Source organism: Octopus sinensis, linkage group LG9 (assembly GCF_006345805.1).
Source record: "Octopus sinensis linkage group LG9, ASM634580v1, whole genome shotgun sequence".
Classification (NCBI taxonomy): Eukaryota; Metazoa; Mollusca; class Cephalopoda; order Octopoda; family Octopodidae; genus Octopus; species Octopus sinensis.
The window spans coordinates 15824203-15838353 of NC_043005.1; the positions used below are offsets into that span (position 1 = coordinate 15824203).

Genomic DNA, 14151 nt, shown 5'->3' on the forward strand with positions numbered 1-14151 from the left:
CCCGGTCGAACCGTCCAACCCATGCTGGCATGGAGAACGGACGTTAAACGATGATGATGATGATGATGATGATATATATATATTCACATATATATTTACATTAACAGGCTTTCCCTCTCTCCAGTGATGGGACAGTTAGATTACATGGAAATCCTTACTCAATACCATAAGCTCCATATGCTTAGCTATTCTTGAAACAGATGTAAGAGACTTTATGTATTTACTGTACTACTCTACACCATGTTTAAATTATAAATTAGATGGTATAAAGTGATACCACATGTTTTGTTTGCTTATTCTCTATTTCTAATATGTACACACACACACACATACACACACACACACCACACACACACACATATATATATGTATGTATGTATGTATGTATGTGTGTGTGCATTTATGTGTGATTGTGTCTTCTTGCCTTAACATTGTGTGATATTTGTAGGCAAGTGTCACTGTCCTTCGTTTCCACTCTGCCATAACAACAAGTCACTCTGCCATAACAAACAGGTGAGGGTTGGCTAAAAGAAGGGCATCCAGCTGCAGAAAACCCAACTGATCAAATTCTTATTTCTTTACTGCCCACAAGGGGCTACACACAGAGGAGACAAACAAAGACAGACAAACGGATTAAGGTGATTATATCGACCCCAGTGCATAACTGGTACTTATTTAATCGACCCCGAAAGGATGAAAGGCAAAGTCGACCTTGGCAGAATTTGAACTCAGGACGTGGTGGCAAACGAAATACCGCTAAGCATTTCGCCTGGCGTGCTCACGTTTCTGCCAGCTTACCACCTTCTGATCAAATTCTGTTGGACTATTTATGCATGGAGAAGTGAATATTAAAACAAAACAATGATGATGATGATGATGATGACAATGATGATAACAATGATGACAATGATGATGATAATGATAGTACACATACATATTACATTATATTTAAAACTTTAAATCAGGTTGTCCCATAAATAACATCTGAAATATTATACATGTAATTTCTATTAAATTTTACAGTATTCTAAAATGTCAAATGGTATTGGTTGATATTCATATGAATTTGGAAACCATTAACTTAATATAATTCCTTTCTACAGAATTAATTACATATAGTAATCCCTCAAAGATGGAAATATCGAAGGAGCATTTAGGGCACATAATGCTTTATGATTTCAAAAAGGGAAACTGTGGAGGAGAAGCGACCTGAAATATCCTTTCTGTTTACTGGAAAGAGTGCTTGAATGAAAGATGGTTTGCAAAGTTCAAAAATTGTGATTTCAAATTAAAACAGAGGCCATGAATAGGACGACCTATAGATTTTCATAATGAGCTTTTTTGGTCAGAGCTTGAGAAGGATAAAGCTGTGTTAGTTGAAGAATTGGTAAGTAAGCTCAATTAAAGCCATTCAACTGTTCCCCACCATCTTCAACAGCTTGGAAAGGTGCCCAATCTTGGAAAATGGGTTCCCCATGATTTGATAGAAGCTAAGTGAAAATCATAAGAGGACATCTGCTCATCTTTTCACTTTCTTGAATGTATCTTACCATTTTTGGACAGATTAGTGACTGGTGAGGAAAATTAGGATTTTCATGAAAATGTTAAGTGACATAGGCTATGGCTTGGTTGTGGAGAATAGGCAAAACCACAATCCAAAAAGGAGCTTCGTGCAAAAAAGTTGCTTCTTTCGGTTTGGTGGGATTGCATTGGAGTCATCTACTTTGAGCTGCTACCAACTAATACAACAATTACTGCTCACACCTATAGCCAACAAGTGGAGCATTTGGATGCTGCTTTGAAGGAAAACGTGGCCTACTTTGATGAATTGTAATGGAGTGGTGTTTCATTATAATAATGCAAGGCCCCACACTGCAAAGATTACCTCAGAAAAAAGTCAAAGAACTTGGCTAGGAAAAAATCCTTTACCCGCTTTACTTCCCTAGACTTGTTCCTTCTGTTTACCATTTGTTTCGAAGCTTACAGAATCATTTAGATGGATTAGTACTGAAAAGCCCCAAAGAAGTTGAAACTGACCTCTCTTCCTTTTTATCATCAAAACCAAAAGTTTTTTTCACCAATGGAATTAAAAACCTGATGAGTAAATGGAAGGAAGTCATCGATAAGGATGAGACAGGAGTGGCTGCATGGTAAGTAGCTTGCTTATCAACCACATGGTTCTGGGTTTAATCCTACTGCTTGGCACCTTGGGCGAGTGTCTTCTACTCTAGCCTCAGGCCGACCAAAGCCTTGTGAGTGGATTTGGTAGACAGAAACTGAAAGAAGCCCACTGTATATATATGTGTGTGTGTGTGTATGTATGTATATGTGTGTGTGTGTGTGTGTGTGTGTGTGTGTGTGTGTGTTTGTGTGTCTGTGTTTATCGCCCTCAGCATCGTTTGACAACTGATGTTGGTGTGTTTACGTCCCTGTAACTTAGCAGTTCGGCAAAAGAGACGACAGAATAAGTACCAGGCTTACAAAGAATAAGTCCTGGAGTCGATTCGTTCGACTAAGGGCATTGCTCCAGCATGGCCACAGTCAAATGACTGAAACAAATAAAAGGATAAAAGAAAGGGATTAAATTTTAATAAAATGTAAAACTGATTACTTTTTTCTTTTTATTTTTTTTTTGCTTACCCCAAATTTGGACATTAGTTATGGGATGACCTGATGTATTTGTGAAATATTACTTACTTTACGGCCTGTTGGTCCTTGAACACCTGGGGAACCAAATTCACCTGGTGGTCCCTAGAATATAAAAAATATTGTGAGTTGAACAGAACTAAAGAGTAATACACAGGTAAAGACTGCAAGTTGAGTTGATTAATGAAAACTACAAAAATATTAGAGCACAGATGATAAATATATGGCCCTATGACAGAATCTACAATGGTGTACATGATTATTTGATTGAACTATGATGTATATGAATTAGTAGTAAACATTAGTAAACACTCCGTCGGTTACGACGACGAGGGTTCCGGTTGATTCGATCAACGGAACAGCCTGCTCGTGAAATTAACGTGTAAGTGGCTGAGCACTCCACAGACACGTGTACCCTTAACGTAGTTCTCGGGGATATTCAGCGTGACACAGAGAGTGACAAAGCCGACCCTTTGAAATACAGGTACAACAGAAACAGGAAGTAAGAGTGAGAGAAAGTTGTGGTGAAAGAGTACAGCAGGGATCACCCCCATCCCTGCCGGAGCCTCGTGGAGCTTTAGGTGTTTTCGCTCAATAAACTCTCACAACGCCCGGTCTGGGAATCGAAACTGCGATCCTATGACCGCGAGTCCGCTGCCCTAACCACTGGGCCATTGCACCTCCACGTATATGAATTAGAACATAGAACAGAATGTATATGATAGTCTATATAATAGAGAATATTGTAGTGTATATGATAATGTAAATGATAGACTGGATAAGAATGTATGTGACAGAGAATATGATAGTGTATTTTAATTAGAATATGTGATAGGGCAGAATGGAGAAGAGAATGATAGATTATGATAGAACACATGGTATATGGTTGGTTATATGAGAGATGATAAGATAGTGCTTATGACAGAAATTTTGATAGGACTATATGATAGTTTATATGACACAAAATATGACAGTGTAAGTGAATTAATGTATATGGTAGAACATCATATAGAGTGTATGATAAAAGGCGTGAGAGAGCATATGATATGAATATGAATATGTATTAGAGAATGTAATAGAGAGTATAATAGACTATGCAATAAATTATATGGTAGTATATATGAATTAGAATATAAAATAAAGTATATAATTTGTCATAAATGATAGAGAGCACAATATATATATAGCCTGGTCGGTCACGGTGATCACGGTGATGTATATATATATATATACATCACCGTGATCACAATGAACGACCAGGCTATCAGATGTTGCTACACATCGCTGGTCACAATGCGCTTCGCATTGTTTTAGCCTCCAAATAACACCACCCCACTGTCTAAGCGAGCAGGCCAACAGAAGAAAGAGTGAGAGAAAGTTGTGGCGAAAGAGTACAGCAGGGATCGCCACCACCCCCTGCTAGAGCTGCGTGGAGCTTTAGGTGTTTTTCGCTCAATAAACACTCACAATGCCCGGTCTGGGAATCGAAACCGCGATCGTACAACCGCGAGTCCGCTGCCCTAACCACTTGGCCATTACGCCTCCACACACACACACACACAAACATACATATATATATATATAGAGAGAGAGAGAGAAAGAGAGAGAAAAGCAATATAGACAGAGCATATGAATAACAGCATGATAGAACATAGTGAAATACTGGTGGTAGTTCAGCAAAACCCTATTGTATTGTGATCCCAAATGGTAACAGTAGCAAGCTTTAGTTACCCATGGCACCTAAGATGCAGATAAAAATATACACATCGGTGGACTGTGTCATTGAGAGTTGAACATTATTGCTGGTGATAACACACAGACATTCAACTCTTTAGAAATGACTTAAGGAGAGTGTGAAACACACTAAATAATGAGGTTTCCATAGTTAAATCAAATTGAACCCCAAACTAATTGGCAAGCTGTTGCATTCCATCTCCCAATAGTGCTCAAGTTTTGCCATGTGTAGGGTTTATGCTTGCAGTAAGGACTACATTGGTTACTCCTATCATAGTATTACAGGAAAGCGAACTTACTGGTGGTCCTGGTGCTCCTTGCAAACCTGTTGGTCCTTGTGGTCCAATTGGTCCCTGAATTTGAAAAGAAACAAAGATATTATGTGCTGTAATCATATACACAAATACAGAATTAAATAGTGATTTATAACTTAGATACAAGGTCACAATCATTAGTGTTAATTTATTTATTTATTCTTCATTAAGGTTGAAGTTAATTTGATTAACTTGACTGCCATTTACTTTATCATTCTCAGAAAGAGAAAAGCCAAGTTGACATTAGTAAGATTTGAATTCATAAGGCAGAGAGAAGTAATTAAATGCCAAAAGGAAATTATTCAGCACTTTACCATTTTTGCAATTCCACTGCCTTCATAAATGAAATAATTATTCCAAGAAATAGTCTTAAAATTAGGCATAGAGCTCTTGTTAAATTGTTAAGGTTTTTTGTGAAATATGAATGAAGTTGATGAAATTGATGTTTATCAGTTTTAAAGTTGTATGATTTGTTTTACTTTCATAAAAAATAATTCCTGATATGATAAAAGATGACTTTGAGATTTGATTTAAATTTTAAGTTCCGGATTTTATAATAATGAGCTTATTGTGCTGAGTTGTGTTCTTAATTTAACCATTCTTAAACTGAAAATTGATTCCTGACGGATATGGAAAATATTTGCCTTTCTAACAGAACAGAAATTTAAGAATGGGTTGTCAGAAATGGCAACTGTTTTGTTGAGGGAATATATGCTGTTTTCTTTGAAATATTACAGATGATGGCAATGATGGACTCATTGTATTTGGGAATTGCTTTCATCCTCCTCTTAGGATCAACTGATCTCAGTTTGGATGATCTTCAAAGATCTGGTTGTGTCCAAATATGTTGCTCAAAGCAACAAATCAAAATAGAGATGAATTGTGTTGCCATTTTATATTCCCATGATGTCATCTTTTATATTCCTCCTACCTTCCAAACTACAATGAAACCTTTTGGCAATCAGCCAAAAGGATCTCCGTCAACTTTATGGAATTCTCCTTTACACCACTTCTCAGCTAAGATAGTTCAGTGAACAGTACTCTTGTGTGAAAAACCTCCACATGAGCCAACCATTTTTCATTCAAGTCCATACTGTACATATTAGGTATATCTTCTTCAAAGCTATCCATTTCCACTCCACAAAGATCACCTACTCACACCTACACATACCCATGTATTGGCTAAACACTTCAAACACATATATTGGCTACACACTATTGCTAAACACTTCAATCACTCTGCTCATTCTCCCCCTCTCTCTATCTGTTTCGCTCTTTCTCTCTTCCACTTTCTCTCTAACTCACACAGCAGTGATATATCATGTGGGAACATGTTACCGTGTATCCTTTTCCTAGGAAGAGCAACCTCTCTGACTTTGATGGTTACTTTTCTATAGCACTCACTTCAGTATTGCACAGATACTGAACATACCATTATCTGTTTCTTTATTACCCACAAGGGGCTAAACATAGGGGGGACAAACAAGGACAGACAAACGGATTAAGTCGATTACATCGACCCCAGTGCTTAACTGGTACTTAATTTATCGACCCTGAAAGGATGAAAGGTAAAGTTGACCTCGGCGTGATTTGAACTCTGAACGTAGCAGCAGACGAAATACGGCTACGCATTTCACCCGGCGTGCTAAAGTTTCTGCCAGCTCGCCGCCTTATCAATTAACTATTATCAATTAACTTCTCCAACCTTGAACCTCTCTTCAATCTTAGTGACATTGAATATGGCCTTTTCTAAAACCAGATCTACTTGAAATTTACTTTTATGCCACTTATAATCAGGATCTTGTCCTCAAATAATTTTGGGGCAATTTTGTTGCCATCAACATTTACAAAACTTTTAATCATGTCAGGAATACATATCTATTATCAGAAATATCTGTCTAATAATAAACAAACCTTTGTGCCCCACATCCTCTCATACAGAACTGGTTGAGGGTTATGCATTAAAACTTTCTTACTTTAAAGAAATTGATAGGTCTTAAATGCTTAAGTATTAACTGATAGGTCTTAAGTGCTAGAATGATATGTATAAACTGAGAGGTCTTGAATGATAGAATATGCGTAAACCGATGGGTCTTAAATAGCAGAATATATGTGTATATTGATAAATTTTAAATGGTAGCATATATATAATTTTATAGGCCTTAAATGATAATTTATAAGTATAAACTATTAAGTCTTAAATAGAGAAATATAAGTTTTGTAACTTACCATGCCACCTTCATCTCCTTTGAGACCACGTTCTCCTGCAGGTCCAAGGTCTCCCTGTAAAAATTTTTAAAAGAAAGTTTGTTTTTATTCATACATCAATGTGTTTTTTTCTCATTACTTGTTCATTAATATCACACACCTTTCAATAGATTATAATGCATTCTATTATTGGGTTGTCCGGAAAGTTTGTGCCGATTTATAATAGCTTACCTTTCGACTTATTTTAGAACATGGTTGAGTCTATAAAATAGTATTTGGCTATACCTTCATTTAGAGCACAGTTTAAGCTATCTTTTCGTGGAAGAAGATTTATGTTCCAATAACCTGTGTTAATTCTGTTACCCTTTAAAATGGAAGATAACAAAGTTCCTTTTCGGCACTTGATGCTTTGGGAACCAGACAAAAATTGCTGCACCTCGGCTGGGATGTGTTACCCCACCCTCCATATTCACCAGATATTGCTCCTTCGGATTTCCACTTATTCAGGTCTCTGCAGAATAGTCTTAATGGTAAAAAATTTCAATTCCTTGGATGACGTAAAAAGATACCTTGATGAATTGTTTGCCATGAAACCACCTCAATTCTGGGAAGAGGGTATTTTCAAGTTAAAGGAAAGATGGAGATGCATTGTGCAACAAAATGGTTCATATTTGGTTGATTAAAGATGTAATGTCAAGTATTTATTAACCTTTTTTCTTTCCTTTAAAAATCGGCATGAACTTTCCGGACAACCCAATAAATGGAGTACAGAATATACTGAAATGTGATCAAGTGGCTATGAGGCTAATGTGCTAGATTAACAACATGGTTCAAATCTTCCTACCACAGTTATTGTATTATGACTTCAGATGAAAGCACAAAATTTCGTTTACTTTGCTCTGTCTTTACTGATATCAAGATTTATCTTAGCTAATAAATCTTATAAAATAAAATTCTATGATAACCATAACAGTTATAAAATCAGTAGCTGATTTTTATTTCCCTTTTATAAGAAAATGATAGGTTCAGGTGACAGATACACCATAAGATAATAAAATAGCAATATTAACTCTTAGTATTCTGTTGAAAATTGTTTGAGTGTAACACTCAGTCTTTTAATAAATCTGTAAGAGAATAAAAATGAATGATAGAAGAGAATAGTTTTCTCCTTTCTTTATATATTTCAAAATGAATGTAAACAAGGTTAGTATAATTAATGTGATGTCATATGTTTCAAGTTTGGCTGACTGATTCAGGATTGGGTAGTACTGTATTGTACAGAAAGTTAAAAGAAATAAGAGAATTTCAATGGGGTTTAGAGGGTTTATAGGAGTATTACTAATAAGAGGTAAACATTTTTCACTATTCATGTTAATGGTTAATCTATCACTACAGCTAATATACTTCACAATAAATAATAGTATTATTCTTATTTCTTTACTGCCCACAAGGGGCTACACACAGAGGGGACAAACAATGACAGACAAATGGATTAAGTTGATTATATCGATCCCAGTGCCTAACTGGTACTTATTTAATCGACCCCGAAAGGATGAAAGGCAAAGTTGACCTTGGAGGAATTTGAACTCAGAATGTAACGGCAGACAAAATATTGCTAACGTTTCTGCCAGCTCGCTGCTTTATGCAGAATAATGGTATTATTCTGCATTGGTAAGGTGGAAAGCTGACAGACTCATTAGCACACCAGTCAAAATGCATGTTTGTACATACATACTCACACACATGCTCACTTACACAATCAGTTTCTCTCAATCAAGTTATTCATAAGGCGTTGGGCAATTTGAGGTGACAGAAGAAGACACTTGCCAAAGTTGTCACAGTGTGATTGAACTCAGGAAATGTGATGGTTTGAGATGGGGAATGGGTGAGAGAGTGAATATAGCAAGAACAAAAACTGAAGGTTGATAAGTAGGAAAAGTAGAGAAGAGTAGGTGACAACTGTAGAAATTCAATAGAGTTGAGGAGTGACCAATGATACACTTGAGTTTGTAGTGAGGGTAAACAAGAAGAGATGACTGACAGTACACAAAAGAGGGGAAGAGTAGCAGGATAGGACAAGGGAATGCTAAGAGATGTGACAAAGAGAGAAACACAGAGAGAGAGAGAGAGAGAGAGAGAGAGAGAGAGAGAGAGAGAGAGAGAGAGAGAGGAGAGAGATTACTTGTGGTTGGGTAGTTTGTAGTAAATGAGGACAGACATGTAGCAGTCATGGAGGAAAGATAATGTGGTCACTCTGGAGGGTGATCTATGTAAAATGGGAGTGGAGAGGACAGTATTAGAAATGAAAGAGGGATATCAAGTGAAATGTTTCCAAGTAGCAAGTAAGATAAATAGTATCAGAGAAAAACTGGTGACGTATACAGCTCTGTTCACATGTGATTGCAGCAGTAGAATACTGCAGTTAGAGAGATGACTGGTGGGGGACCATGCAACACTGTTCTAAAGTTTTGTTAGTGTTAGAACAGGTTCTGACACTGGAAAAGTTTTCTTTGGTTTAGTTAATATCATTTTGTGAAGTTAGTACATGGAAGAACATCTGTTCATCAAAAGAAAAAAAACATTCCAAATCTTTTCCCCATTCTGGGTACCAATGGCACCTACATCATCATCATCATCATCCTCATCATCGTTTAATGTCTGCTTTCCATGTTAGCATGCGTTGAACGATTTGACTGAGGACTGGCGAACCAGATGGTTGCACCAGGCTCCAATCTGATCTGGCAGAGTTTCTACAGCTGGATGCCCCTCCTAATGCCAACCACTCCGAGAGCGTAGTGGGTGCTTTTCTGCGCCACCAGCACAAGGGCCAGTCAGGTGGTACTGGTAACAGACACGCTCAAATGGTGTTTTTATGTGCCACCTGCACAGGAGCCAGTCTAGCAGCACTGGCAACGACCTCGCTTGAATGTTTTTCACGTGCCACCAGCACAAGTGCCAGTAGGGCAACACTGGTAACGATCACACTCGAATGGTGCTTTTTACGTGCCACCAGCATGGAAGCCAGTTAGCTGCTCTGGCAACGATCATGGTCGGATGGTGCGCTTAGCGCTCCACTAGCACGGATGCCATCAAATATGATTTCGATTTCACTTGCCTCAACACAAGTGCCAGTAGGGTGATGCTGGTAACGATCACACTCGAATGGTGCTTTTTACGTGCCACCAGCATGGAAGCCAGTTAGCTGCTCTGGCAACGATCATGGTCGGATGGTGCGCTTAGCGCTCCACTAGCACGGATACCAGCCAACAAATATGATTTCGATTTCACTTGCCTCAACAGGTCTTCAACTGGTCAGTCGAGTAAAAATTCAACTGGTCTGAGTTGTTACATTGCCCTCCACACAATGAATTATTGCATGGCACAAGAGTACTAGATAACCTGTCCTCAAACAGATGGAGGCATAGAATATCCAGTGTACTTGATCATTTGTTGGTCTCATCCAGATGTCAAACCCCTTACTTGTCATGGATCTGTTTCATCAGGCTTCAACAAATTCCCGAACCTTGTCAACCAATGATATGTTGTGATAATGAGATATTCATTGGTAAGCAAAATTTATTACTAACCTTGTCTCCTTCTTCTCCAGGTGATCCAACAGGTCCGGCTGGTCCAGGATAACCCTAGAAACATGAAATGAAACATGAAATGAAACATTTAAATATTATTATTATCATCATCATTACTACTACTACTACTACTACTACTATTACTACTACTACAAATACTAATACTGCTACTACTGCTACTGCTAATACTACTACTACTACTACTACTACTACTACTACTACTACTGCTGCTGCTGCTATTACTACTACTACTACTACTACTACTACTGTACATCCAACTACTATAACTAGCATTCTTTATTTCCAACATTCTTGGTTTGTTGCATGAATTGGCCATGTAATTCCATTTCATTCCATTTGCTTGTTCTGTTGTTCTTCCTGTTCTTTTGTTTCAGTCACATTTTGAGCATCTCTAGCTGCCTATGATATTCTTTCTTGACTCTTTTACTCTTTTACTCTTTTACTTGTTTCAGTCATTTAACTGTGGCCATGCTGGAGCACCGCCTTTAGTCGAGCAAATCGACCCCGGGACTTATTCTTTGTAAGCCCGAACCGCTAAGTGACGGGACGTAAACACACCAGCATCGGTTGTCAAGCGATGATGGGGGGACAAACACAGACACACAAACATATACACACACATACATATACATATATATATACATATATACGACAGGCTTCTTTCAGTTTCCGTCTACCATATCCACTCACAAGGCATTGGTCGGCCCGGGGCTATAGCAGAAGACACTTGCCCAAGATGCCACGCAGTGGGACTGAACCCGGAACCATGTGATTGGTTAGCAAGCTACTTACCACACAGCCACTCCTGCGCCTCTGTACAACATAACTTTTTCTACTCCAATATTACTCTACTAACAGTATTTTCTGCATCTATCAATCTTTTGCCCCTTTCATTTCTTGGTAGGCAGAGTCTGTCAGTATTATTTTTAGGGTGATGTGCATTGTGCATTGCAAGCAGTTTCCTAGTTCTAAGTTTTGCAGCTTGAACATTGTTTAATTCAGAAAGGGAGCAGAATATCTTGATACTGGCATAGCCCATACATTTATTGTTTTAATGATATTCCTTTCATTTAATTTTGTTACAGTGGAGGCGCAATGGCCCAGTGGTTAGGGCAGCGGACTCGCGGTCATAGGATCGCGGTTTCGATTCCCAGACCGGGTGTTGTGAGTGTTTATTGAGCGAAAACACCTAAAAGCTCCACGAGGCTCCGGCAGGGAATGGTGGTGATCCCTGCTGTACTCTTTCACCACAACTTTCTCTCACTCTTACTTCCTGTTTCTGTTGTACCTGTATTTCAAAGGGCCGGCCTTGTCACTCTTTGTGTCACGCTGAATATCCCCGAGAACTACGTTAAGGGTACACATGTCTGTGGAGTGCTCAGCCACTTACACGTTAATTTCATGAGCAGGCTGTTCCGTTGATTCGGATCAACCGGAACCCTCGTCGTCGTAACCGACGGAGTGCTTCCAAAAAAAAAAAAAAAAAAAAATTTTGTTACAAGCAGTTCCTAAATCTCTTGTAATCTTTCTGGATTTTTTCATTAATTTCTTCTTCCAGTATCCTATTGTAATGCAGCTCCCCTAAATATTTGTATCCTTCATTATTTCACAATGATCTAAGAATATTGTTTTGTGATCATCATCATCATCGTCCTCATCCTCATCATTATCATTATTATAATTTCATATTCATTGTGCTAACAAATCCCCTTTATTTTTAAAAAAAGTTTCAGAAAATATTTTTGCAGAGTTGCAAATTACAGTTTTGCATATCTCCATGATCTGCATCTCAATTCCAATATTTCTGACCCTAGAAAATTTGCCATTCTTGTGCCAGCAGGAACAACTAATACATCCTAGTGTTTTGTCAGTTCTTTAACTAAATCTAGAGACTTTTAAATCAAGGTAAGTCTCATTCAGTCACTTTGTAATTTCGTTCTTTGTAAATCTGTGAGTTTGTGCCAATGTTTTCAAATTGGCACAAAGGAAAAGCATGTTGGCAAAAACTTCAAAGTACCTGAAGGATTAGTTTTGGACTTTTCTCGATCTGGGATCATGATTTCTGGTATCATCAAAAGAAATACCAGTTATATACTGGATTTTATTCAAATTACTGAATCACGTCTATTTAAATTGTTAGCAATGCTATATGCTCTACAGGTCTTTAACTTTGGCCAAGAAATATTATTGTCAGACTACTTCCATACAAAAATGAGAGAATAGTTTACTTACTCTTGGACCCTGAGGCCCAGCAGGTCCAGCATCACCAGGATTACCTTCAGGTCCCTAAAAAAATAAAAAGAAAGAAGTGCTTAAATAAATTTGGAAAGGTTTTCATCTATAGGAAGTTGAAACTTGATTAAAATAGATTCTAAATTTTAAAATATCTAATTTAAAATTAAAGCAATAGTATGTAAATTTTGTAGAATTTTAATTTTCTTTTCCTTCAAATAGTCTTTTTAAAATTTTAAAAGTCTTTAGAATAATCTCATCAGATTTTTCAGAATAGTGCTTTAATAAATACACATTTTGTAACAGAGAACACAAAACAATAACTACTTACTGGATCTCCTTTCAATCCTCGGGGTCCTTGAGAACCAATTAAGCCTCTTCGTCCCTAAAAGAAAAAAAAAAAGAGTGAAAATATTGCTAAAGGTTTAAAAAAATAATTTTCATAATTTTCATAGGGTAATTTTAATTATATTTTTGACTATCTGGGTTTGTAATTCCCTAATTACCAAAACTCATCAAGTCAATAAAATCTATCTATCTGTGTAACAAGGCTGTGTGACCTCACTAATCATGGAGGCACATGGCCTAGTGGTCGAGGGATCGCGGTTTCGAATCTCAGACCAGGCGATGTGTGTGTTTATGAACGAAACACCTAAGCTCCACGCAGCTCCGACAGAAGGTAGTGGTGAACTTCTCTTGACTCTTTTGCCACAACTTTCTCTCACTCTTTCCTCCTGCAGCTTGCAACTCACCTGCAATGGACCGGCGTCCCGTCCAAGTGGGGAACCTATATGCCAAGGAAACTTATGAGCCAGGCATGTCTCGAGAAGGAACAAACCTCACTAATCAAGATTTTGATTAATTGTTTGTTTTTAGATTTTAAACACTCCTAGGAGTTTTTATTTATTAATTATAAGGATAATCTTAGTTAATCAAAATTTCCCATATGCATCATTTATATTCTTCATTTGTTATATATTTTGTTTTTCCCTTTATATGACTTTTTTCATTTTTATTCATGTTTATCATTTGTAATCTTTATTCTGATATGTTTGACATATTAGCTCACAGACAACAATCGGAACACACAGGACCAGTGGACTGTGCAATCTTAGAGTCAGAGTCAGTGACCTGGGAATCCACATGAGTAATGATGTAACATTCCATGTGTATATTACCGAGAAGGTAAGGTCGTGCAGGTGAGTGGCTGGCTGAATTCTGAGAGCTTTCAGAACCAGGAACAAGGATAGCATGTTATTTTTTTCTTTGTTAGAAATCAGCTTCCTGCATGTAGGAATAAATAAAGAGTAAAACACATGGATACATAAATACATGAATATACATATACACACATCCATCCATACATGTACAACCAAAATGCAAATATATGGGAAACTATCACCTGTGTC

General features: G+C 37.5%; 1 protein-coding gene across 1 annotated transcript in view; it reads right to left on the minus strand.

The window, feature by feature from the left end:
• LOC115215509 (collagen alpha-1(I) chain) overlaps positions 1–14151 on the minus strand; it is a 201845-nt gene that overhangs the window by 45476 nt on the left and 142218 nt on the right. Inside the window, exons 37-42 of the mRNA XM_029784672.2 lie at positions 13074–13127; positions 12743–12796; positions 10490–10543; positions 6924–6977; positions 4680–4733; positions 2698–2751 (exon numbers count right to left, since the gene is read on the minus strand). Of these exons, the coding sequence (XP_029640532.1) occupies positions 2698–2751; positions 4680–4733; positions 6924–6977; positions 10490–10543; positions 12743–12796; positions 13074–13127 (324 nt within the window). The remainder of the gene's footprint in view (positions 1–2697; positions 2752–4679; positions 4734–6923; positions 6978–10489; positions 10544–12742; positions 12797–13073; positions 13128–14151) is intronic.